The sequence below is a fragment of the Mauremys reevesii genome, linkage group 11, assembly GCF_016161935.1.
Source record: "Mauremys reevesii isolate NIE-2019 linkage group 11, ASM1616193v1, whole genome shotgun sequence".
NCBI classification, from domain to species: Eukaryota; Metazoa; Chordata; order Testudines; family Geoemydidae; genus Mauremys; species Mauremys reevesii.
In genome coordinates this window covers 3,157,789-3,181,405 of record NC_052633.1, presented here as the reverse complement: position 1 = coordinate 3,181,405, position 23,617 = coordinate 3,157,789, and the positions used below count along the sequence as shown (strand labels likewise).

Genomic DNA, 23,617 nt, shown 5'->3' with positions numbered 1-23,617 from the left:
TACATTTCTGCTACTATGCATTTTACTAAATTGTGTATCTCTAATTTAAAATGGCACTATATAAATTTTCCCTTTGGTATTAACAGTCCCATCACATAGACCCTGTTCTCAGATTGCAAAATGCAATACTGCCTAAGGTCACACATTTTATATTATATATATTTCATCTGTTTTTTTCTACTTTGGAAACCAAGATACTTCTTTACATTTAGATCCAGCAGGTCAATGTGTTAGGTACTTCCCCCAAATTACACTGCTTGTCTTGATGAGATGTCAATTACTACACACCCTATAACATGTAATCAGTTGAGACAAATAACTTTGATCCTCTCTGTGTGAAGCTGAATGAGCTATTATTTGACACTTCCCACTTACTTATCCCCAACCTTAACTCTGGGATTATATGGATTTTCAGCAAACTGATCAGAACATCTCACAAACTCACGAGGAATCATGGCCTTCCCTGAATTTTAACTGGTTTACCTAATTCATTGTGGCTGTAAAACTACGAAAGAAGACTCCACTTACTAAAATAAGAGAAGTTCTTCAGTAATGCCTCTGCATCTGCTCCTCCTAACCAGTGAATTTACCATCTATCACAATTGGTATGAAAGCACTACCAGAAATAACTTTTTACTGTACGGAAAATGATTATTTACTTACACGAATCATAGTACTATTTCTCATTTGGATGTGGTTAAATCTGGAAGACCTTTAAACATTAATAATGTTACTCAATTTTAGGCATTATTATTTTCAGCAACATAACCCAGACATGACCTTGTCATCTAACAGATTTGAGCTCAAAAGTTATAAATTCTTTACTAAGTGAGCAGCTTCCCCTTGTTTAGCAACAGATCAAGACATATTTCATATCTTCTTTCTTGTGAAAAGGGAGTGATAACGCAGTGAATTTTTTGAGCTGAAGAGATTTCTGAGTAGGACATCACGCTGTCCTCTGACAATGTTACAGACAACATTCTGCCAGGGCATGGAGGGGACTCCTCCACACTCTGAAGGAATCTGAAGACTGCCCTTTCCTCTCCAATGTTAACCAAAGATCTTTAGACTCTGCATTCTGCATTTTAACCCTTTGGTATCAGAAGCTGGGATTCTCTGAGGCTAACTACTAGTGCAGTAAAAGAAGATTTAGTGGTCAAACATTAAGTACCATTGCATCTACTACAAGGATGCTGAATTGTGAAGGGACAAGGTGGGTGAGTAAATATCTTTTACTGGACCAATTTCTGTTGGGCTGACTTTGAGCACTTTTGAAAAATCCCATTCTTAATATCCTGGTGTGTAAATGTGGAGTTGAAAAAGAACTCAAGTAAAAAATGAAAGTCTAAAATAAAATTTGGTTTTCCTCGGTCAAACTAGGGGGAGTCCAATGGTAAAGGTGACATATAACATGGAGAGAAAGCAGCAGGAGCTATTATGGACAAAGCCAAGGTTTTCAACAAAGAATTCACACATGCAGCTATGGAAATAAAACATAATCCAGAGGTGATAGCACCACAACTGAGAAATTAAAGTAAATGGAAAATAAGGATGACTAAGTAGTATTTATGTTCCTTCACCGTTGTATACTATTATCCTGTCTCTATTTTAATGTCTCCTCAGATGCCTGCAATTGTCATCCCATTTCCAGAACTTGCCCCTTTGTTCTTCAATATTGAATTAGCTAGTTTTACCCTCCAATGCTTTTCTTAACACACTTCTTCCACATTGTTATTCCACTCTCTCTCTTTTGACTCTCCAGTTTCTATACTTCCCACTACCCTTGTTCATTTTTTGTCTGGAGCTCATTCAGTTAAATTATAGCATGCTTCTATCCTCCTTTTCTACAGATATAAGTAAGTTTTTATATCATATCTAGCTACTGTGTATATATTGCTATCTCTTCAGCAAGATATTGAACTACTAGCAATGATAGCATTGGAAATATTAAGATAAAGTAAGGGAATAAAAAAAGCTCTTTTGGCTTTTGCTGTCTAGTTCTTAAAAATGAACTCAAACATTTAACTCTCCCCATTCCTTTATTGCTCTTAATAATGCAATCTTTCCACAAGCAGCTGAATAGTCAAACAAACAATAACAGGCAGCAAAAGCATTGACGACTGGCTCTGGAACATGGAGTGTGCTTAAAGAGCAAAGATAATATAGGATTTAAGCTGTGCTTATTGGAGATGTATACATTTTAATATGATGCACTTGCTACTGAATATATGTTAACTCACTTCTGTCTTATAAAAAAGCCCAAACCTCATCTGTGCTTCCCATGATGATAGACACATGCACATGACTAAGGAACAGGTTGGGTACATTTCTAAAAGCAAACACCATTTGATGAAACAAGATTTTAAGATCACAGAAATGTGTCTATTATGATGTCTCTTTTACCATACAGCTTTTCATGAAAAGGTTGGATTGCTGGATTTCTCTTTACATGTGTTTCTGTTCACCTTTGAAGACACAAATCTAGCAATCAAGTTAAAATAGTATCCAACAACAGAGATTCAAGACAACACTTGGAGGCTTTCAGGACAATGAAAGAACACTGGGAATCTGGACGTCCCGAGAGCATAGGAAGCTTACCTTCAGCAGTGCCTGAGATACCATCAGCTTTAAAATTGCTAGTGCTTTTCTTCCTACGATGTTTCTTTCTGTTGGCATGAGGGGAGGGAGGAGGATCCAGTTTGGGACTTGTGGTACTGGATATACTTGGACTTGAACACACAGAATCTCCCAAACCAGTATCTGAAATTTGACACAAAGCAGACAAAAAGTGAACAATGCATCATTTTAAATAAATGCCTGAAAGATCCTGCCAAAATAAGAATGTTGTGAGAGATTACAGTTCTGTACTGCCTAGTAGTTATTTATATTAGGGCATATTCAGATTCTTTTTAATTTACCATCCAAAGATTACAGGAAAATCCACTATTTTCTGCAAAAAACATTCACTAGCAAATTGGTTAAGGACTGATCCAACTCCCACTAAATCAATGGGAGTCTTTCCACTGACTTTAATGGGAATTCAAATGGGACATAAAGGTGGAAGATTAGTTTAATAATTCCAGGTATTCTCCTCTGATTTGTGTATACTTACGGATAGCCAATACATTACAAAAATAACCTTTTCTCACTACTTTCGCACTACTGTAGTATTCTAGGAAAATATACAAAGTTTTCTCAGCAATAATGATGGCAAGTAGTTTTTCCCTCCATAATTAAATAAATGAGACACAAGGTGGGTGAAGTAATATCTTTTATTGGACCAAGCTTTGTTAAAACAGAAATTGATCCAATAAAATGTATTACTTCACCTACCTTGTCTTCCCTGTCCCGGGACAACCCAGCTACAACACTACAAACATAAATCAAGTCACCCCTTTTGTATTCAGCCAATCAAAGGGAAGATTACTTAAACATAGCAGCTATGCCATCTCTCATAAATACCTTCCTATTCCTGCATGTCTATTCTATATCCCATGCTTAGGTACTGAGGGGTAATGATGTGAAACAGAATGACTCATCTCAAAATTTCTATCATTCTTAAAGCACATGTGCTGTTGGTGGGTTATTTTATAGTATACAAGCTCTTAAGAGTCAATTTCTCTGATAGGAGTTGGCAAATACAGAGAAAGGGGAAAGTCCCTCTGGTCTGCTGGTTTGGCAACTCAGTACATATATGGAAGCAATACAGTATAAAAATTACATCATCACAACCATGTATTTCATATATTTTTAAAAAACCATTACCACCACAACACTGATTCAAGCCAAAAAGTGCAAGGAACCCACTAGTCACAAGTGGTAGGAATTAGTAATCCCACCTAGACTTGCCATACTGTCGAAGCCATGCCATTTTGGATTTTTAACTGACACTAGATTTTCATAGGCAACCTTAATGTTGGTATTTCTTAACTATTGAGTGCTTGCTTTGTAACTTTAACCTTCTTTTAACATATTTATATATTCCATTACAAAAAAATGTCAGCAAAAAAAAGTAATAATCCTCTATAGTAATATTATCAAGTGAAATAGATTTTAAAATTCCTCTCTCTTGAACAGAGAAAAATAACATAAGCTGTGATTCATTATCACTGAGCCACAGTCTCATGTGAAAAATTTGCAATTGGATCTATTAATGAGGACTTCTCAATTATGTGCAGTCCCACTGAAGTCCAAATTAATCCCCTTAATAAAAATCTTGAAACACGGCACAGGCATAGGGCGCTACACAAAAAGACCCCATTAAAGGATTGGGGCCCTCTGATTGAATGGATCAACACAATCAACAACCAATTGACAAGAGATGTATAATGCACAAAAAAGGCAGACTATATATTTGTTATACCTAATGTTCTATTATTTAGTTAGTTTGTTGACATAATACAAAAAGAAAAATGAAAAAAGCATATTGGAAATTAGCCAATAAGCACTAAAATACTAATTCAGAGTATATCTTTTTTTCCCTTGTAAACTTGATAAAGTATTTAAAAATAAGCAAAGCCAAATATGAACCCCAAAGAAAAAGTTTAATTTAAAGTATTTGCTAGCTCCCCCCGCCCTTCAGCACATCAGTCTTAAAAAAATAAAACAGGAATATCGTTTAACCACAGTTTTAATTATGTGATGGGATACTGTGTTGAAAGAAATACTTCTACTGTACTTTTCCTCTGAATCTGTAGGTGGTTTTATACTGAGGATATACTTCTTAAGAGCCCTTCATTCAGTCTCTGATCAAGGGTAGATAGGACTTCAGTTAAATAGCAATTAATGTTTTGGATAAGAACAGTGTTAAATAGCTATAATTATTTTTTTATTTACTCAGTATAACATCCCACACATTAAAAAAAATACTCTAAAAGATTAAAGAAAATGGAACTGCTGGAATTTCTGTGTTCAAGAACCAAGATGAATTCTTTTCCATTCAGCATCTAAAACTGCTTACATCTGATTTGACAGAGACAAGGTGGGAAAGGTAATATCTTCTACTGGATCAGCATCAGTGGGTAAAAAAGACAAGCTTTCGAGCTCCACAGAGCTTTGTGGAGCTCAAAAGCTTGTCTCTTTCACCAAGAGAAGTTGGTCCAATAAAAGATATTACCTCGCCCACCTTCTCTCTCATAATCAAGGACCAACACAGCCACAATAACACTGCAATACTGCTGATTTGATACTTTCATACAAAAATCAAACTCGTTTCTTAATGTTTAAAAAAAGGTTAAGAAACACCTTATAAGAAAACATCTGATTTAATTATTGAATAAATGGTTGTTTATTAATTGCATGCTTAGTTTGAAAATACTGAAAGAGAGCTGTGGGTGGCAAATGACACAGGCATATTTCAGGGATTTAAAAAAATTCCTGTAAAAGCCTCATTATTCCTTTTTCCACATCTGTAGGACTATTTTTAAATTAGGCAATTTATGATGTAACCTGATAGAGAAGCATGGGGTACATATTCACTGTACAGTAGCTCTAACTATCTGTAAAAAGAGGTGCTTGAAGCAGGACACAGCTTTAAAGACTGTGACTTCTCCAAGCGCAAAGAAATACGAAAATAAATATTGGATTAGAACAAGCTGCTACTCCTGAGAAGATTCAAAATCCATTTGGGGAAGGGTCTTTTCTCTTTTCCTCTCCATTCAATACTGAGAGAAAGTAAAGCAAAAATAAAATGCATGAAAAAGATACAGATGCAAGACCAAATTAGCCAAGCAAACAGACAGATCATCACTTGTTTTGTATGTTTTCCTCTATGTTTGATGCCAGGAATGATTTGTACTTAGGACACTAAAAACATGACATTGCCAAAAAAGAAGAGACTCCTATGTTTAAATGCGACTACTCATAGTTAAGGCTGTGAGTGTCACGGAGGTCACGGATTCTGTGACTTTCCGTGACTCTGTGACTTCTGCAACGGCTGGTGCTGGCTCAGGGGCTGCTTGAGCCAGGCAGCCCCTGGGCCAGCAGCAGCAGTTTGGGTGTGTGTGGGGGGCTCAAGGCTATGCACAGGCGGCTGGAGGTTGTGGGGGGCGCTGCTTACCTTGGGGTGGGGGGCTCCCACTGGCATGTCCCTGCACTCCTAGGTGGCGGAGGGGCCAGCAGTGGGGGTGGCTCAGCCCTGTGTGCTGCCTGTGCCCGCAGGCCCATCCCCTTCCATTGGCTGCGGTTCCTGGTGAATGGGAGCTGCGGCAGCTGACACTTGTGCCCCTCCGCCGCCTAGGAGCTGCAAGGACGCGGAGCCGGGTAGGGAGCCCCTGCCAGCCCTGCCAACCCTTCCCCCCCAGCAAGAGTCCCAGGCCATGCCCCATCTCCCCCTCCCCCAGACCTGTACCCACCCCCCCCGATCGCCCCCTGCCCAGAGCGCTCATGGCCCCCCGCCCAAGTTTTAGTCACAGGTATTTTTAGTAGAAGTCATGGACAGGTCACGGGCCATGAATTTTTTGTTTGCTGTCCATGACTTTTACTAAAAACACCCATGACTAAAATGTAGCCTTACTCATAGTACAAATCATGGTTAATGTTCTTATGGCTGTTAATAATTTCTAATGCCTGTGTGGGGGTACTAATTACTCCTGGGGGCCTTCTGCACCAAAAAATTAAAAATTCTGCAAATTTTGTCAAAATAAGACTACATAATAACACCAGTTTCAATTATTTTGGTAATTTATTTCAAAATACCTGTCAGCAAGTATATCTGTAACAACATAGACACACACAAAAATCCCCCCAGGAGTAGAGAGTTAAAGAAACCCCCCCTTGACAACTCAGTTCCTGTTTCTCTTCTCCCCACCCCTCCTAGAGCCCAGCCAGGGGGTCAGATACCCACAACCCCTCCCCCCAAGAGCCCTACTGCAGGGCCTCCTAGCCCAGATACCTGCACTCCCTCCCGATCAAAGCCCAGCCTCAGTCCCCCGCCCCAGATACCCACCCCTCTTCCTGCCCCAGAGCCCAGCTGCAGGGCCCCCCATGCCTAGATCCCACCCCCCCCCACCAGAGCCCAGCCCAGACACCCGTCCCCTTTCTCCCACCCCAGAGCCCAGGGATCCAGATGGAGAAACAGCCTGATGCTCGGTCCCAGGCTTGCACAGTTTCCAGCATAGTGCCATCTCCTTCCCTCAGGCATGTTGGGAACTACAGCTGCCAGGCCCCTCTACCTCCCTCCCCCCAGCAGTGTCTTCTATGTGTGAGCTGGGCTCTGCCGGGTCAAGCGGCCCCTAGTGGCAGCTAGCAGCACTGCAGCCCATTTCTGTGGGGGAAAGGAAATTCTGCGTACTCAGCATTAATTTCTGCAAAATTCTGCATTGTGCAGTGGCGCAGAATTCCCCCAGGAGTAACTAATGATAAGGTGATGAATAAAGTGGCCTAATTGTTCATTTTCACTTGCTTGCTGAACGAAGATTTGCTAAAAACATCACGTTGTTGAGACTGTTGAACCTACACACCGGAGAGTACGTTGAGTCTGCAAGGATTGTTTGTTTCACAACATGCCCCCCCCCCCCCCCGGGAATGTGAGGACGACTACCTGGGGGTCATGGACAGGCCTACCAGTTATCCAGAGTTTCAGCTTTCATTCTAAAAATAGCTATCTAGTTATGATTGCAAAGACAACGTTCAAAAGGTGACCTGAGTGTAACTGATTCACAGTTTTCCTGCCTGAGTTTGCAGAGAGCCTGAAACAATAGCTTTGAGGCATGAACTAACATATTCCTCTCAGTGGGCACTAGCTCAGATGCCAGTAATGATATTTTACATGTTGACATTTAATATGTTAATGGAACCATACAGTGATATAAAATGGTACATGAAGGATTATAGTTGTATTAAAGTGTTTCTGAACTAGCTTGTCTTGGCCTTTGTAAATGAAGACTGACCCCTCCCCCCCGCCAAGAATTTAGCCTGGTTAAATAAAAATTTTGATTGAAAATTTCACTATTTCACTCAGACACTTGTTTTTAAGAAAACATAATTCTATATCTTTGCTTTGCCTTAGTTTAATTTCTTGAAGATAGGTAAGGAATCTGTGGTAAGATGTAAAGATTGTTTTGCCCTGAAATATGCATAATCTAACTTCTCTCATATACGAGACCTGGAGAATTACCCTAATATGGTAAATCCTTATGATCCAACAAACCTTTTCAGATAATAACCTACTATCCTTGAGTCAAACAGCTCTAAAGTGAAGAGTCTGAGGTACTCCCTCCTCCTCAACCAGAAAAGAAATGTGAATCTTTGGTAAATGGATGCTGAGCTTATATTGTTAGTGTATTAAAGCCCGATATTCTAGTTTCAGAGACCACCTTTTGAAGATGGAAGTTATTTAACATTCTACTGGTTTAAAATATGAGCAATCAAAATGTACTAGGCTTATATGCTATGCTTTCCCATCTTCAACTACTTCTCTTGCCTGACAAGGTATTCTTCAAATTGAAAAGAGGGCTCCTGAAAACCTGGCTTCGGAAAACTGTAAATGAGTTCAAGCTTCAGCCCACTGAATGCAATTTCTTACTCCTGACTGAATACAAATAATGCATTTTATTTTGTATCAATTACCACGCGTGAGAACAGATGACCACTGCCGATGCTATTAAATATGAAAAAAGGAAAAGAAAAAGGCACGCCAAATTAAAAAAAGCAAGCGCCTCATTACTCCACATCTAAACCAGCTTTGACAGAGGCACTAGAACTCATAAGATGCGTTTCACTGATTTGGGATGGGCTGTTTTGCAGCCATCCTGTACGTTCAATGTCAGCCATTAGTTCTTCCCAATCGGGCATCAATGTTCAATGCACACCCAAAAAAATATATAATACTAGTAATAATAATAACAATCTGCAGACTCTCCAAGCTTCAATACTTGAAGTATGAGTCAAAGAAGCAGTTTCACTTTTCACTCGGGAAGCTGACAAGCATGACTAGAGGGGGAATAAAATAACATTCAGTTCGCATAAATATCAAGCAGGCTGCTTGAGACTGATGGGCCAGGAATGTATTCTTAGCCATCATTCTGGCAGACAGGCCCAAGGACACTCATAACTTATTTTACAATCATTTAGTTTCAGCTCAAGTGGAAAACGTGACAACTTATCTCTACTGACAAGATGCCATATCGAACCTTACAATTAACTCTCCCACGATTATCTGCCCAACCCATCATTAGCTCTGCAGTTTTTGATGGACTGCACAGGCAGCTTTGCCTGATGATGGTCATCATTTTCAGGAGTGTATATCTATATTAAATAACATTAAGGACAAAATCCTGTCCTGTCCACATTGCTAGGGAACCTGGTATGCTTGTCAGTGTATCCTTTCCTCTAGAACGCCTATGGCAGATCTGTAAATGCATGAGGGGTAAAATGCACTGAAGAGCACTTTTTCCTCTGAAAAGGAACACCATGTACCCCTGGCTAGCACTTGCTGCTGACCACAACATGCACTAGTGGGCTGTGGATAGATATGCCCCCATATCCATGCTCCCTTGGAAATCTGATACATGGGCTGGTGCAGCTGTTAGCCCTAATCAAGCAGTAGTTTGAGATTTGAGACACAGCGGCTCCTTACATCATCTTCATCATAATATACCCATGAAGCAGAAGGCAGGATCTATACTAGATCGGGAATCTCCCCTTGACAATGGCACACAACTTCCGTTTCTAGCTCTACACAGTCATGAAATAATAGGAGCATTATACCAAAGAAAAGGGCAGAGTTATTTTCCTATATGGCACACAACAAAGGCTTCCAGCCCCCCAAAGTCCCAAGGTATTGAACTTTTTTCTATAAGTGTCACAGTTATTTTAGGTCATTTTTACAATTTTTATGGCTGCACCTCAGCCCTGTACAATTGACACTCGATAACCAAGGCCCCTAACTTCCACGCAGAGGGAAAACTGGTCCCAATGATTTCAATAAAAGTTCTTACGTTTTTCTATAAACTATGGCATAATACTATGTTTGAATTGGTTTAAGTTTGACACAAACTGTGTAACACACTTCCTATGAACAAGATCAAACCCAAACTCATCCAGATAACAGTGTTATTGTACCCCTACATGTAAGTACAGTCAACCACACCCCCGTACATACATTTAGTACCTATTAGTCATCTTATACTACTCACATCTCTTGACTTATATAAGAAAAAATTGGGAGGAAGAGGTGAAGTGTACTGCTCACCCAAAAGCACAGAAGAGCACTAAGAGGAATAAATGATACCAATAATCAACTAATCCTCCTCAGATTAAACTAGTTTAAGCAATCACGTAGGGGACACCTGTAGATGCCACGTAGGTCTTTGGAGGTTGAGTTGCAGTCCAAGATTATCTGCAATTCTTAAGCATTTCTGAGACCCTCTCTCAGTACAGTACAGTTGTGAAACAGAAAATTAAAAATAAGTCCTCTGTATTACATTTCTTTATGGATTCTATTATTCAGAACTGTATGTGCTCCAGAATCAGGAGATAAAGACAATTCTATTTTCACCAGCCAAGGACAATGCAAGAGCCCTCCTATCAGATTTGTGGAGGGTTAGGAGGTTAGTTCAAAGCCACCCCCTGCCTATTGTCCTCTGGTACAGGTGTTTGTAGCACAGTGAAATTAGGGTGACCAGATGTCTCGATTTTATAGGGACAGTACCGATATTGGGGGCTTTTTCTTATATAGGCGCCTATTACACCCCACCCCCTGTCCTGATTTTTCACACTTGCTGTCTGGTCACTCTAAGTGAAATTGACTTGAATCCCAATCTCGGAAGTGCCTGCATAAAGCATTTTAAGGATTGGCATTCTAGTCATTTTTACTGTGCTGCTAGCAGTGCACACATAGTGGAGCAGCAGAAGATGCTAACGCAAGAATGAGGGGGGGGGGAGAAAATAAGTGACATTAGACATGGATGGGTGGGTGCGGAGAGTGTGACCATGGGAAGACAGGCAACATGGGATGGACAACACAAAGGATGATGTGCAAAGGAAGATATGCAACACAAAGGATGAACTGACAGATAAAACAGAAGAATGGAGTTTCTTACTTGGACCAAAGTTCCCATTCACACACACAATCCTGTCTCTCCCATATAACAATTTAAAATGGAAACAAGGATATTCTGACCTTTGCTACCCATTTATCTTTTGATTTATTTTATATTTTTGTCAAATCACCTATTTACAAAACTTGAAAAAAAAAACTCAACAGGTGATGCTATTCTCCACAGACCAAAGTCTGGCTTGATCTGGTTTACATTTTTCTTGCATCTTCTTGTTAAAATTTTCCAACAGGCTTTCAAAGTGAAATTAGACTTTCTGTCAAGCCTTGCTCCCTAATGCGGTCTTATTCTCAGGAGGCAGGAGATTGATTAATTTGGTTTTTGATTTTCCGAAGTGGCAAGAAGTCAGATATTACAAAAGCAGAACCTGTGAATGGGATCAATTAAAGCGCAGAAGCGGCAACACAATTAACACCACGAGGTTCAACAGAAAAAGAAAGGACCGATGACGAAAACAACAGCAACAGCTTTGACTGCAGCAGGAATCTTCGCCATGAACCAAGGAAGGCTGAATCCAAAGAGAGCATTTCAGAACTTTTACTATGCTATTAGTGTTGTAGACCAAAGACATCTGTAGCTGCTGGACAGAATAATAATAAAAAATAGCTAGACACTTTCATCTACTGTATGTGTGTTTTAAATAAAGAGGTGAAAACAGCAACCTTTTTATTTAAAGAGGGAAGAACTAGACTAAAACCATCTATAGTTATATTTCAGACCCATTTTCCTGAGCTGTGGTTTTTTGACTGTGAAATCCAATGCTCTATAGTGTCCCTTTACAGGGATCACCGTAAATGTTCTATCAAGCTCTTTATATTTCCATTCTGCCTCAAACTTGAGTTAAAGGGATGCTGCAATGATACAAAGATTGTGCTCAAAGCACCTGCTGCTGAAGTTAGGCAGGGAGGTATGGGTGTCAGTACTTAAAGTAAGAAACCTGACAAAATTGTCCCTTGGTAAAAGTCAGGGTAGTCATTTAGCTTTTTTTTTTGCGGGTGGGAGGGGGTTCTGAGGAGAAGGAGACAAAGAAATAAGATGAAAATATTTTAAAGAAGGGTGTAGGCCAAATTTGTAATGGAATTATGTACTGGGCAGCTGGTCATTGTTTAGCTGAATGTGGTTCCACACTCAAGCTGTAGAGGGTTTAAATTAACCTGCTGCACTTGAAGAAATTAAGAGAGAGCTCTGAGCTTGATGGAGATGAAAGAGCCTCAGGAGTATTCTCTTTCCATTGCATCTACCACTTTTCCAGTCTCATGCCTAGAGCCTATAAATCACAAAGCTATCCTGTCATGTACAGAATGCCCTACTGAATGCCCAAGTTACTGACTGCCTTTCCTTCCTCTAATGGCAATTTCAATTAAATAAGAAAAACAGAGATTTCTCTTTGACAACACAAATCTCCCTACTTTTGTGGCTGTAGCTTTTGAGATATTCTTGCATGCCTCAAGCAAAAGACATGGAGTCAAGTTTAGAACACAAGGATCATTTAAACATGGAAGTATATTGTTACGTTATTTGCAAAACTGTGGGAAGAAAAATAGTCTTGTAACTAAAGTATACACATTAGAATGATTGTCTTCAGTGAACTTTTGTGGAGGAAGACCCCTATGCAAATTATTTTACATGTAGGGAACACTAAGGCACTTCTATTTAAGATCTCAATTTCCAATTGGCCTGTGATTTCTGAATATCTGAAAGGACCCATGAAAGTAAACAATGAAGTGTGCAAGTTTTTATCTTAGTAGGTTGTTTTCCAGAAGACTCCTTCCCAAAAGATAATTTTTTACAGCACTAGTATGAGACCACTTGGCCTCTGGAAATCTAAGCATTGGGAGGAGAAGATGAAGGTTAAAGATCATATAAGTTAAATTAGTTTAAAAGCTCGCTAACCAATAAAGTAAATTCACTGAATCATTCAGAAAATAATGATCCTTTGTTCACCACCAGGAAACAAATCCATCCCTAACTCACCCTACTGTACTGAGATATTGCAACGAGCACTGAAGATCAGCCACATTTTGGAGAGCCTGTGATACTTAGCATCACAGAGATGAATAAGGACAGAATTCCAGCCCTTCACTCTGAATTACTACCATGTATATGATTTAGTTCAGATCCTTACGGTCATATAAATCAACTCCTAGAGTTGAGTTTGGAAACTTGTCTTATTCTATATTACACTGAAGCATTTTTGTGTTTGCCTTGTTTGCCATTATGTGTTGAATGCTCCATGTGGTGAGATCAAAAGTGACAAGTGATTTGGGTAGATGAGGAAAATGAGCAAGTAGTGTGATTCTCTAAGGAGAGGTAAGTCTCAGATGTTCTGAGGATATGCCTACACTGCAATTAGACACCCACAGCTGGTCCATGCCAGCTGACTTGGGCTTGCGGGTCTCAGGCTAAGGGGCTGTTTAATTGTGGCCTAGACGTTCAGGCTTGGGCTGCAACCCAAGTTCTGGGACCCTCCCACCTTGCAATTAAAAAGCCCTTTAGCTTGAGCCCTGCAAGTCCAAGTGAAATGGCATGGACCAACTGTAGGTTTTTAATTACAATGCAGACATACCATAAGATAACATAGCATCTCAAGGTAAATTCCATGGCCCCACATAGACCGTTAATGGATAACTCAGATTCCTCCTGTATGATGCTTTGGTTGGTCAGTGTCAGATCTATTCCGAATTTGTCCAGCACTTTTCATGATTCTATAACAGTGTGTTGCCTTGAACATTCATTGGGTGGATGACAGACACTACAGGCATAGCTTGCTCTGGTCACCAACTTTATACAGAATGAAGAAATGGGAAGTTATACAAATGACGACTAATGGTGGAGATTCATTTATTCAAGCAAACAATTCTTACCTGTGCTCTTAGGTAGAGCCAAAATTTATGGTCCTGCTTATATATAAATCATGAGGTTATACGAAGAGAGTTTCAGAGCTGAGCCCTCTGAGTAGGTACTGGTACCAGTGTTTGAGTCACTGTGGAATATTATCCCGAGATATCAATGTGAATATGGTATCTGCTCAGAAGGATGCATACACAACTCTCCTGAATGTAACTGACTCTAGAATTCATCCAAGTGGTGAGGAGAGGACTGACCTGTTTGACTCTGGTCTCTTGAGAGTCTTGTTTGATATTTGGTGTCCATGTGACCCCTGCATTTCATGAGGCACACCTAACACACCTTGAAGCCAGGGGGTGGAGCAGCTCAGCAATAGCTGTTACCGCTGCTCAACGCCCCCTCATTTACAACCACATTATCTTCTTATACCCAGAGACACCCACAGGTTAATGGTGATCTGCAGGAGTGGAAGGAGCTGGGATGCAGATGGAGGGAATATGTCTAGCACATTGCTTGGTGTTTTATCATCTTCAAGCATATAGAAGATTACATGACGAAGGCCAAGAGACATTTCCTTTCCTTAGCCAAACATCTATAAGTAGTGTGTTTCTTCAACAGATTATGACAATGAATTTGCTATGTGTTTTATGGGTTATCTAGATCATTTCCAGGCTTTTAGACTCTAAGAAATGTGGGCTCACAATGGGCTACTTCTATTTAATGTTGTGAAGGATGTCTTCTGCATTCCTTGAGATCTGCCCCTTGCAGATCTGACCTTTGCCCATTTTCAGTGTTTACAGGAAGTGATGGAATTGGGAAGCAATTACTGACAAACATTATTAACCCTTTGCTTAGCGAGACAACAATACTGATCAACCTCAAGTATGTGGAGTTCTGTCCCCTCCTCAAATTTTCTTATGCTGGTGTACATGCCAATACTGCCAACTCATGAACAACTCCTTTTAAGGGATGATGATTGAGAAAGCAGCTGCTATTCAATTCTAGATGCATTTGGCATCAGTGAGCCCTTGTGGGTTGGTTCAATCTGGGTTCTGGCTGTCTGCTGTACAATTGGTTTCCCACAATATTTATTATAAACAAAACAAACTTTGTGTTATTTTCTTTAAAGACAATTCTAGAATGTCCATTACCTCTAAACCATGCAAAATTATTTCTTTTGCCGTCCTTTAATCTTATAAGCACCTGAATGTAGAGGAAAATTTTTTGAGTAGAAACCTTAGTTACCAAATTTCCATGCGAAGCACATTTTTACTGCTAAATTTCAATCTTCTAAAATATGGGGTTTATAATGGTAACACTGGAAGACTCCTAACAAACGCAAGTCTGGGGTAGGGGGGGCGCATTTCTTCTGTAATCTAACTATTGCTGTCACTGCAAGTGCTTTAATAACAGCAACAATCATTCAAATCACTTGAAAATATTAATGCATGCCTTGCTAAATAATCATTTAGTAAAATATTATCCTTACATTACAAGATGGGCTAATAAAAGCTGAAAGAGATGAAGCAACTTTCTCAAGGTCATACAGGAAATCTGTGAGAGCTGGGAACAGAACCCAGGTGTCTTGACTCCAGACCTGTTCCTTAATCACAAGATTATCTGACCCTCCATATAACCTACGGATAACCTCCAGCATCAAAAAATACACTGGTAATTGAGAAGAGGTTAGGATAATCTTAATTGTCAGCCCACAGGACTTAAATGAGAAACCCTTGATGTTCGGGTTTCAAAAATCAAGAGACATTTACTATTAACATGTTACAATTAAAGCTGAGCAACTGCTATATAACGAACAAGCAGCTAATTTGCCTCATGCTAGGTAGAAAAAGGTTAAGATCCTTCTGGTAATGTATGTCAAGAACATAAGCATCAGAAAATAAAGGAAATACGGGAAGAGACACCAGCTGAACTCTTTTCAAACGAGAAAACTTGTACAATGGCACAGAAGCCATGTTTGCTCCAAAACAGCTGAGCAGGGTTGGATCCAAACAAAATTATGCTTTTAAATAGATACAATTAATTGATTCAAATTAGTTGAACTTTGTATTTTACTTTTCAATTATAGTATCTTGCTCTTAGTAGAAAGATGTTGAGTTTTACTGATATGACATCCTCATTCTCTTTCTATAAATGTCAGATGCTATACGAGTGTACATAATTGTCATTGGCAAGCAGATTTTTTTTGGACTGCATCACTTCTTTATTCTATCTTTGCAGAAATTACTAGCTCATTTGAAAAAAAAAAAAACAGGAGTACTTGTGGCACCTTAAAGACTAACAAATTTATCTAAGCATGAGCTTTCGTGAGCTACAGCTCACTTCTTCGGATACAGACTAACACGGCTGCTACTCTGATAGCTCATTTGAGTGTTTAAGCTGAAAAAAGTGCTAGTCCTGGATTCTCAGCCCTCAGGAGTTCCCTCCTTGCTCTATGAAAGCCCTGCACCAGGAGAAACAGTTGCACAGTATCTCTGCTGAGAGATGCTGAAATTGGATATTTTATCTCTTACACCAGCCCGGATTGTGGGTAGCACACCATGATTGCTGAGTTAAGTGATGGTATCAATTGCAACAAATGAAGGGTCCAGCAACTTGAAAAGAGATGCTCTTCCATCTGCAGGAAGTCCCAATCTCTGTGCTTCACCTGTGCCCTAACAATCACAAGGTTGTGAAGGAGCAGTGTATCAGATTTAGCACACAGGTCTCCTTCGCTCCTTGAACTGTATACAATATGAAGAAGCTTTGAAGTGTTGGATTCCATAGGTAAGGTATACATGGTGACCTTCCACCTAAAGCTCTGTGATCTAGACTGGAAAGAAACTAAGCCTGCAAAGAGACATGCCTGATGAAACAACTACTCTCCCATTATTAATTGGAACAGAAACTTCATTAAGCCTGAGAGGAAAGAAATGCATCAAATATGCTTGTAACATGCTTTACCTAGAAACTAACAAAACAAAGTGTTGCACTATACCGTATTGTTGGGATGCTAATCAGACCTACCTGCTAAAACATGCCTATAGCTAGCTATCAAGATGCAAAACTAGAGACATGAAAATGAAAATACAGAAAAATCTGATACTTTATAACATTAAGGTTAGGAATTTACATACCGTCAGAACTATATCTGTTTGCTCCCTGATTTTGTGTATTTAAACCTAAACCTTAATATTAGATAAACAGAAAATTTGGTATTTTATTTCTCCATATTTATTTCAAACAGAACTGATGAAAAATCCAAACCTACTGGGCTGGAGAGTGTATTCATTCCACTGGCAAAGATGAAGGCAAGGTCACTGAACCAAAATTGTTAAATTTATGGAGTTTATAAACTCTGCTGAAACCACCAGCAGAGTTTAAAAGCCCCACATTTTCTTCTTATGATAATGATTTGCTCAGCAGGGGGATGTGAAATTTTGGCCTTTGGCATACACAATCCATAACTACTACGAATATCTTCTTATTCAAAAAATCCTCTACAACCTCAGTATTATAGGAAGAAGTTTCACATACTTATTTCTTTCTGATTATGATTTATAACGAGAAATACCTTCAGAATGCATAAATATATGCTCAGATAAAAATACAGTCAGCTAACATTTAACAGCTGTTGCCAAAAGATTTGTCTTTTCTACTGTTGGTGAATTTAACCACCACAATGAAGTATCTGCTACTGCATATATATTGTAGGGAATTTAAGGACATAGTTAATGTTTATTTCTAAGAGGATGGAAAAAAACCCCATTATAGCTGAAACTATATCTCAAACTAGGTGGTGGCTGACCTGACAATGGCATCATAATAAAACCATATTACAAACTATGGCCATATCTTTAGAAGATTAAAACAACATTTAAAAAATTAAACCATCTTTTTACACAAATGAGATTAAAATATTTGCTTATTGATGAAAAATACATTAATGTATACGGTATGTAGGATGATCACCTTCAATAATGACCTATAACTTTTGACAAATATTAATACAGAAATTGAAAATGGAAGGTATTTTATAATCTTCTAAGTACTGTATCAGTCAAATGTCAAGTGTCTGAGCTACAAAGAACAATCTTTTAGTTGAAGTCAGACAAGCAGACAGTTGCTTTTACAGAACTTGAAGTTAAAAGTGCTCTCTCTGTCTAGGGATATCAGTGCCAGATTTCCACTTTCCTTACTTTATAAGTACTAAGTTTTGGTGGTGTTTAAATTGCACGCACAGTACACTGCAGCACTAACCTTTTACCTGAAAGGTCAGAATCCTATGATCTCTCTGGGATAGAAACTTGAAGGCCTGATACTGAGAACATTCACTATTCTGACTAAATCTTGGGAAGCAATAGTTTATATTCTCCATAATAAAAGGAGTAATTTTTCTGAGGAGGGGGGGGGGAAACAAATTTAACTATGTGCAGAAAAGAGACTGATTTATTGAACCTATCTAGATAATCAAGTCAAATTAACTCAGTATTAATTAATAATCCAGAGGAAAAATAAACAGGAAACTTTTCTAGCCAGATGGCATATGCCACACCCAATTCCATCATTTCTGTTTAAAGCTTAAACTAAATTAAAGGCAAAAATCCACATTAAATCAACATTAAGGCTGTAAATCTGGATATCAAAATGTCAAGAAATGAAAAGCTTTAAGTCTCTAGTGGCAAAGTTGAGTTGATCACATTGTAAATAACTCTGAGTTAAACGTTCAGCAACCTATGCAGTAAACAAAATTCTTATATATACTCAAGGTGGCCAAGGTAAATTACTGGAACACATTCATATTTCCTACCCTTTTGTTTTCAGATGTACAGCCTGAAAAAAATAATTCCTTTTTTTTTTAAATTTAATTTTCTAGGGTATTTTAAAAGACAAAAAAGGAAGGTACATTTTGCTAGCACTGTGAAACTGTAAAAAGCTGTATTGTGCAATTCTATATTTAAACAGCAACACTACATAAAGTTACAGAAAATACCTGTCTGCGGCACTGAGCAGTTGTACAACTCCAAAACGCCACATACCCAAAAATCCAAAACATTATTTTTAATACCAAATGCCCAAATACCTATTCAAACTTTTCAACATTAAGATTAGTCTAAACTTCGTTCAAACCCTCTGCAGCTGGTGGCTCACTACTGAAGGACTGGTTTCAGAGTAGCAGCCGAGTTAGTCTGTATCCGCAAAAAGAACAGGAGTACTTGTGGCACCTTAAAGACTAACAAATTTATTGTAGCATGAGCTTTCGTGAGCTACAGCTCACTTCTTCGGATGCACAGAATGGAACACACAGACAGGAGATATTTATACATACAGAGAACATGAAAAGGTGGAAGTATGCATAACAACAGGAAAAGTCTAATCAATTGAGATGAGCTCTTACCAGCAGGAAGAAAAAAAAACGTTTTGAAGTGATAATTAAGATGGCCAATAGAAGGTGTGAGGAGAATTTAACATAGGGAAATAGATTCAATTAGTGTAATGACCCAACCATACTGAAGGACTGATAGTTAAGGCTATGATTGTGTCACGGAGGGCTTGGAAGTCACAATCTGTGTCTTCCGGAGACCTCAGTGACATTCGTGCACTGCAGGAGCCCGGCTGCCACGAGCGGTGGAAGAACCCCTCTGTAGCTCCCCAGCTGTGCAGGGGATCTCCTCCCAACTCCCAGCCCCATGGGTGGTGGAGAGACCCCAGCAGTAGCTTAGATGACCCTGGCGCAGGCCTCACCCGCAGTCCTCAGTTGCTGCGGGCAAAGTGGAACCCCACAGTCCTCGATTGCTGTTGGGAACCGCCCCCAGCTCTTCAGGGTGGTGGAGGATCACCCTCCAACCTACCAGCCACTGGGTAAGGGCGGGGGACTGCAGCTCCCAGCTGCTGCACGCAGTGGGGCAGGGTGCTTGACTCTCCTCCTCCCCATTTTGTCCGGGATGTTTTTAGTAAAAGTCAGGGACAGGTCATGGCTTCCATTAATTTGTGTTTATTGCACGTTACCTCTCCATAACTTTTACTAAAAATACCCATGACAAAATCGTAACCTTACTGATAGTATATTAGGATGATCTTTTCCCCTCCACAATCAATGTGGCTCCTAAGAAGCTGCTTTCTATACATCTCTCTTTTGAAAGAGATCATGAGGTAAACACACGACCTGCTATAGATGAAACATAAGAAGGGCAGAGTGCCAATAGTGGAAGTCATCTTTCAAGTTAAATGAATTGCAGTAGACTCAGCCTAGATAACGTGATAACAGGTTCTTTAAAAATAACATATATAAAAGTCTTTGATGTCCTATGATGGGATGTTGAAATTTAGCTCTATACTTCAAAGTGCTTGCAACCCCCCCAGCTTTGTGTCATCTGAAAATTTGATCAATATACTCTCCATTCCTACATCAAGGTCATTAATAAAGATGTTAAACTCCACCAGACCCAGAAAAGATCCCTGTGAAACCCCACTTGAGACCTCCCTTCAATCTGACATCATTCCATTTATTCCACACTCTTTTTTCGCACTTGTTTAACCAAGTATGTATCCGCTGTTGAGCCTACATTTCTCCCGTTTATTTATCAGAATGCCGTGTGGGACTGTGTCAAAAGCCTGGCTGAAGTCCAGGTATATTATGTTCACCACATTCCTCCTATCCACCAGACCGGTTACCCTGTCGAAGAAGGGAAAGCAAGCTGGTTTGGCATGATTTGTTCTAAGTAAATCCATGCTGGCTGATAGTGATTACCCCGTCATCCTCCAGATATTTGCAAATTGAATGTTTTATACATTGTTCTAGTAGCTTCCCAGGTACTGAAGTCAGGCTGACGGGTCTGTAGTTTCTCAGCTCCTTATTTTCCCTGTTTTTAAAGAGGGGCACTACATTAGACCTCCTTCAGTCTTCCGGGACCTCTCCTGTCATCCAAGGTCTTAGCAAATATTATTGCCAGTGGCTCCGCTTCAGCTGATTCCTTCAATTCTCTTGGATGAATAGCATCAGGCCCCGCTGATCTGAATTAATTCAAATTGGTCAGAAGATTTCTGATGTGCTCTTTATGTATACCGATCTGCATCCCTTCCCCTTTATTGTCTATGGTAACTAGTCATCCGGTCACATTTTATTTTTTGTGAGAAGACAGAAGTAAAGTAGGTATTAACCCTTCTGATCATCTTCCGTTACCAGTTCACCTTCTCCATTGAGCAGAGGACCCACACCATCCCTGATTTTTCTTTTTTGTCTGACATATTTGAAGAAAGCTTTCTTGTTGTCTCTAACATTTCTTGCCTGCTCCAACTCATTCTTAGTGTTGGCTTTCCTGATTTTATCCCTACACACTTGCACTATTCCCATATGTAATACTTTGGTGACATGCCCCACCTTCAATTCCCTAGGTGTATTCCTTTTGGTTTTTAGATTGCTAAAAAGCTCTTTGCGCAGCTAAACTGGCCTCCCATGGGTCTTCTTATTTTTCCTCTGCATTGGAATAGCTTGATGTTGATCCTCTAATATTACATCTTTTAGGAACTGCCAGCCCACTTCGACTCCGTTTCTTCCTAATTAGTCTTTCCATGTATCGGGGGTAGCTGTGTTAGTCTGTATCCACAAAAACAACAAGGAGTCCGGTGGCACCTTAAAGACTATCAGATTTCTTTGGGCATAAGCTTTCTTGGGTAAAAACCCCACTTCTTCAGATGCATGGACCACCGGACTCCTTGTATTCTTTCCATGGGATCTTGCCTACTGTGTCTCTGAGTTGGCTGAAATCTGCCTCTCTGAATTCCAGTGTCCTCGTTTTGCTGTTGTCATGTCCTCATTTCCATGGGATCATGAATTCCATCAGATCATGATCACTTCCACGTTTCCGTCGACCTTCACATTCGCAACTAATTCATCCCGGTTCGTCAAAACCAGATATAGAATGGATGACCCCTAGTTGTTTTCTTAACTTTCTGAATCAGCAAGTTGTCCCCTACACATGCTAAGAACTTGACAGATGTATTATGTTTTGCTGTAACAGTCTTCCAAGAGATATCAGGGAAGTTAAAATCCCCCATTAATACTAGCTCATGTGCGTTAGCTAATCTTGTTACATACTTGTAGAATGACTCCTCCACTTCCTCTTCCTCATTGGGGGGTGGGTCTACAATAGAGCCCCACCATAATATCACTACAATTCTTTTCCCTTTTTACCCTGGCCCAGAGACTCTCAGAAGGTCTGTCGCTCACCTCCTCTTGGACCTCGGAGCAAGTGTATTCATTCTTGACGTACAATGCAATGCCATCTCCTTTTCCCCCATACCTATCTTTCTGGAACAAGCTATATCCCTCAATGCCGGTTCTCCAATCATGGGAGATGTGCCACCAAGTCTCTGTAATACCAATTAAGTCATAATTTTCTTCATCTTGTATGACTTCCAGTTCATCCTGCTTGTTCCCCACATTCCTTGCATTTGTATACAGGCATCCAAGCTATTTTGCAGACTGCCCTGTTGCTTTTCTTCTTGCCTTTTTAATGCAATGGTGGTTTCAAGTCCCTTCTCCAGAAATTTGCCCCTTTTCTTTGTCTTCATTACTTGAGCCTAGATGTGCATTGGTTGGATTTTTGTCGGCACCCCTCCTAAGACCTAGTTTAAAGCTCTCCTTATCAGGTTAGCCAGAGGATGTCCAAAGATGCTCTTCCCAGTATTTGATAGATGGAGCCCCTTCCAACACAGTAATCCTCTTTTCTGGAAGATCAACTCGTTGTCAGAAGCCAAAGCCTTTTTGCTGACACCAACTGTGTTGACATGCATTTATTTCCAGGATTTGACGGTCCCAGCCCGGACCTTTTCCACGTGTGGAGAGCACAAATATAGCGTTTTCACTGACTGAAGCTGGCACAAACGCCTCAGTGAGATTCTAGCATTACTCAGGGAGCTTGGCATACAACCTGCCAATTGGATCAATGGTCTTCAAGGCTTGTGAAAAGCAACTGCGAAGCACTGGATTTCCTGATGGCTGAGATTAACAATATCTTCCTATGGAGAGCTAGGGTACTTTGCTTCACTTAATTTAAGTCATCAGGGATTTACCCAAGGAACCACCATGTGTTGCTGCTATTAACTAATTTTTCCTTATCCAGACAGACCATGAGAAAATGATAATCAGGCAACTGCAGTGCCCTTTGGAGCTCTCAGATTTCCTTCATTTATCTCAGTCTATTTTTAGGCCTAAGCATGATACAGAACACACTGGTCCTGTTGGTTGATGATCTCATGCTGGTGGACAATGACCTGACGTCCATGATGATTTTTCTTTGTGTGTGTTAGCAGCTTTTGATTTTAAGTAACCTTTAGTTCTAAACCGGTCCTGTTTCTTCCCTCTCAAGCAGTTCTACAGATTGTTTTTTTGACACCTTTTATAGGTTTCCACATGGCTCTATTCTGTGGCCCCCTCCTGTTTAAACACATATGTGATGCTGCTAAGGGAAAGTATGACATAATATGCAGCCAAGACTGTGAACATACAAATGATATGAGCTGCTGTGTGTCACTCCCACAAGAACACAGAAGTCAGAGTCTGTACTTTAGCACGGTGCTCTGATACTTTGGTGATGAGGACCCTGTATAGCACCTAGATATATGGATATAATGTCTGGTGAGAAATGCAATCTGGATGAGAGCAAACTGGCAGGAGGCTAACCTGGACAAATTGGTCATGATGACTAGGGGTT

General features: G+C 39.9%; 1 protein-coding gene across 13 annotated transcripts in view; it reads right to left on the bottom strand.

Annotated features, from left to right (window-relative positions):
• Window positions 1–23,617, bottom strand: part of AGAP1 (ArfGAP with GTPase domain, ankyrin repeat and PH domain 1) — a 634,072-nt gene that overhangs the window by 136,382 nt on the left and 474,073 nt on the right. For 10 of the 13 annotated variants that reach the window (XM_039494097.1, XM_039494092.1, XM_039494087.1 and 7 more), the window contains one exon: window positions 2,599–2,760. The exons of the other annotated variants lie outside the window; for them this stretch is intronic. In XM_039494097.1, the coding sequence (XP_039350031.1) occupies window positions 2,599–2,760 (162 nt within the window). The remainder of the gene's footprint in view (window positions 1–2,598; window positions 2,761–23,617) is intronic. 13 annotated transcript variants of the gene reach the window in all.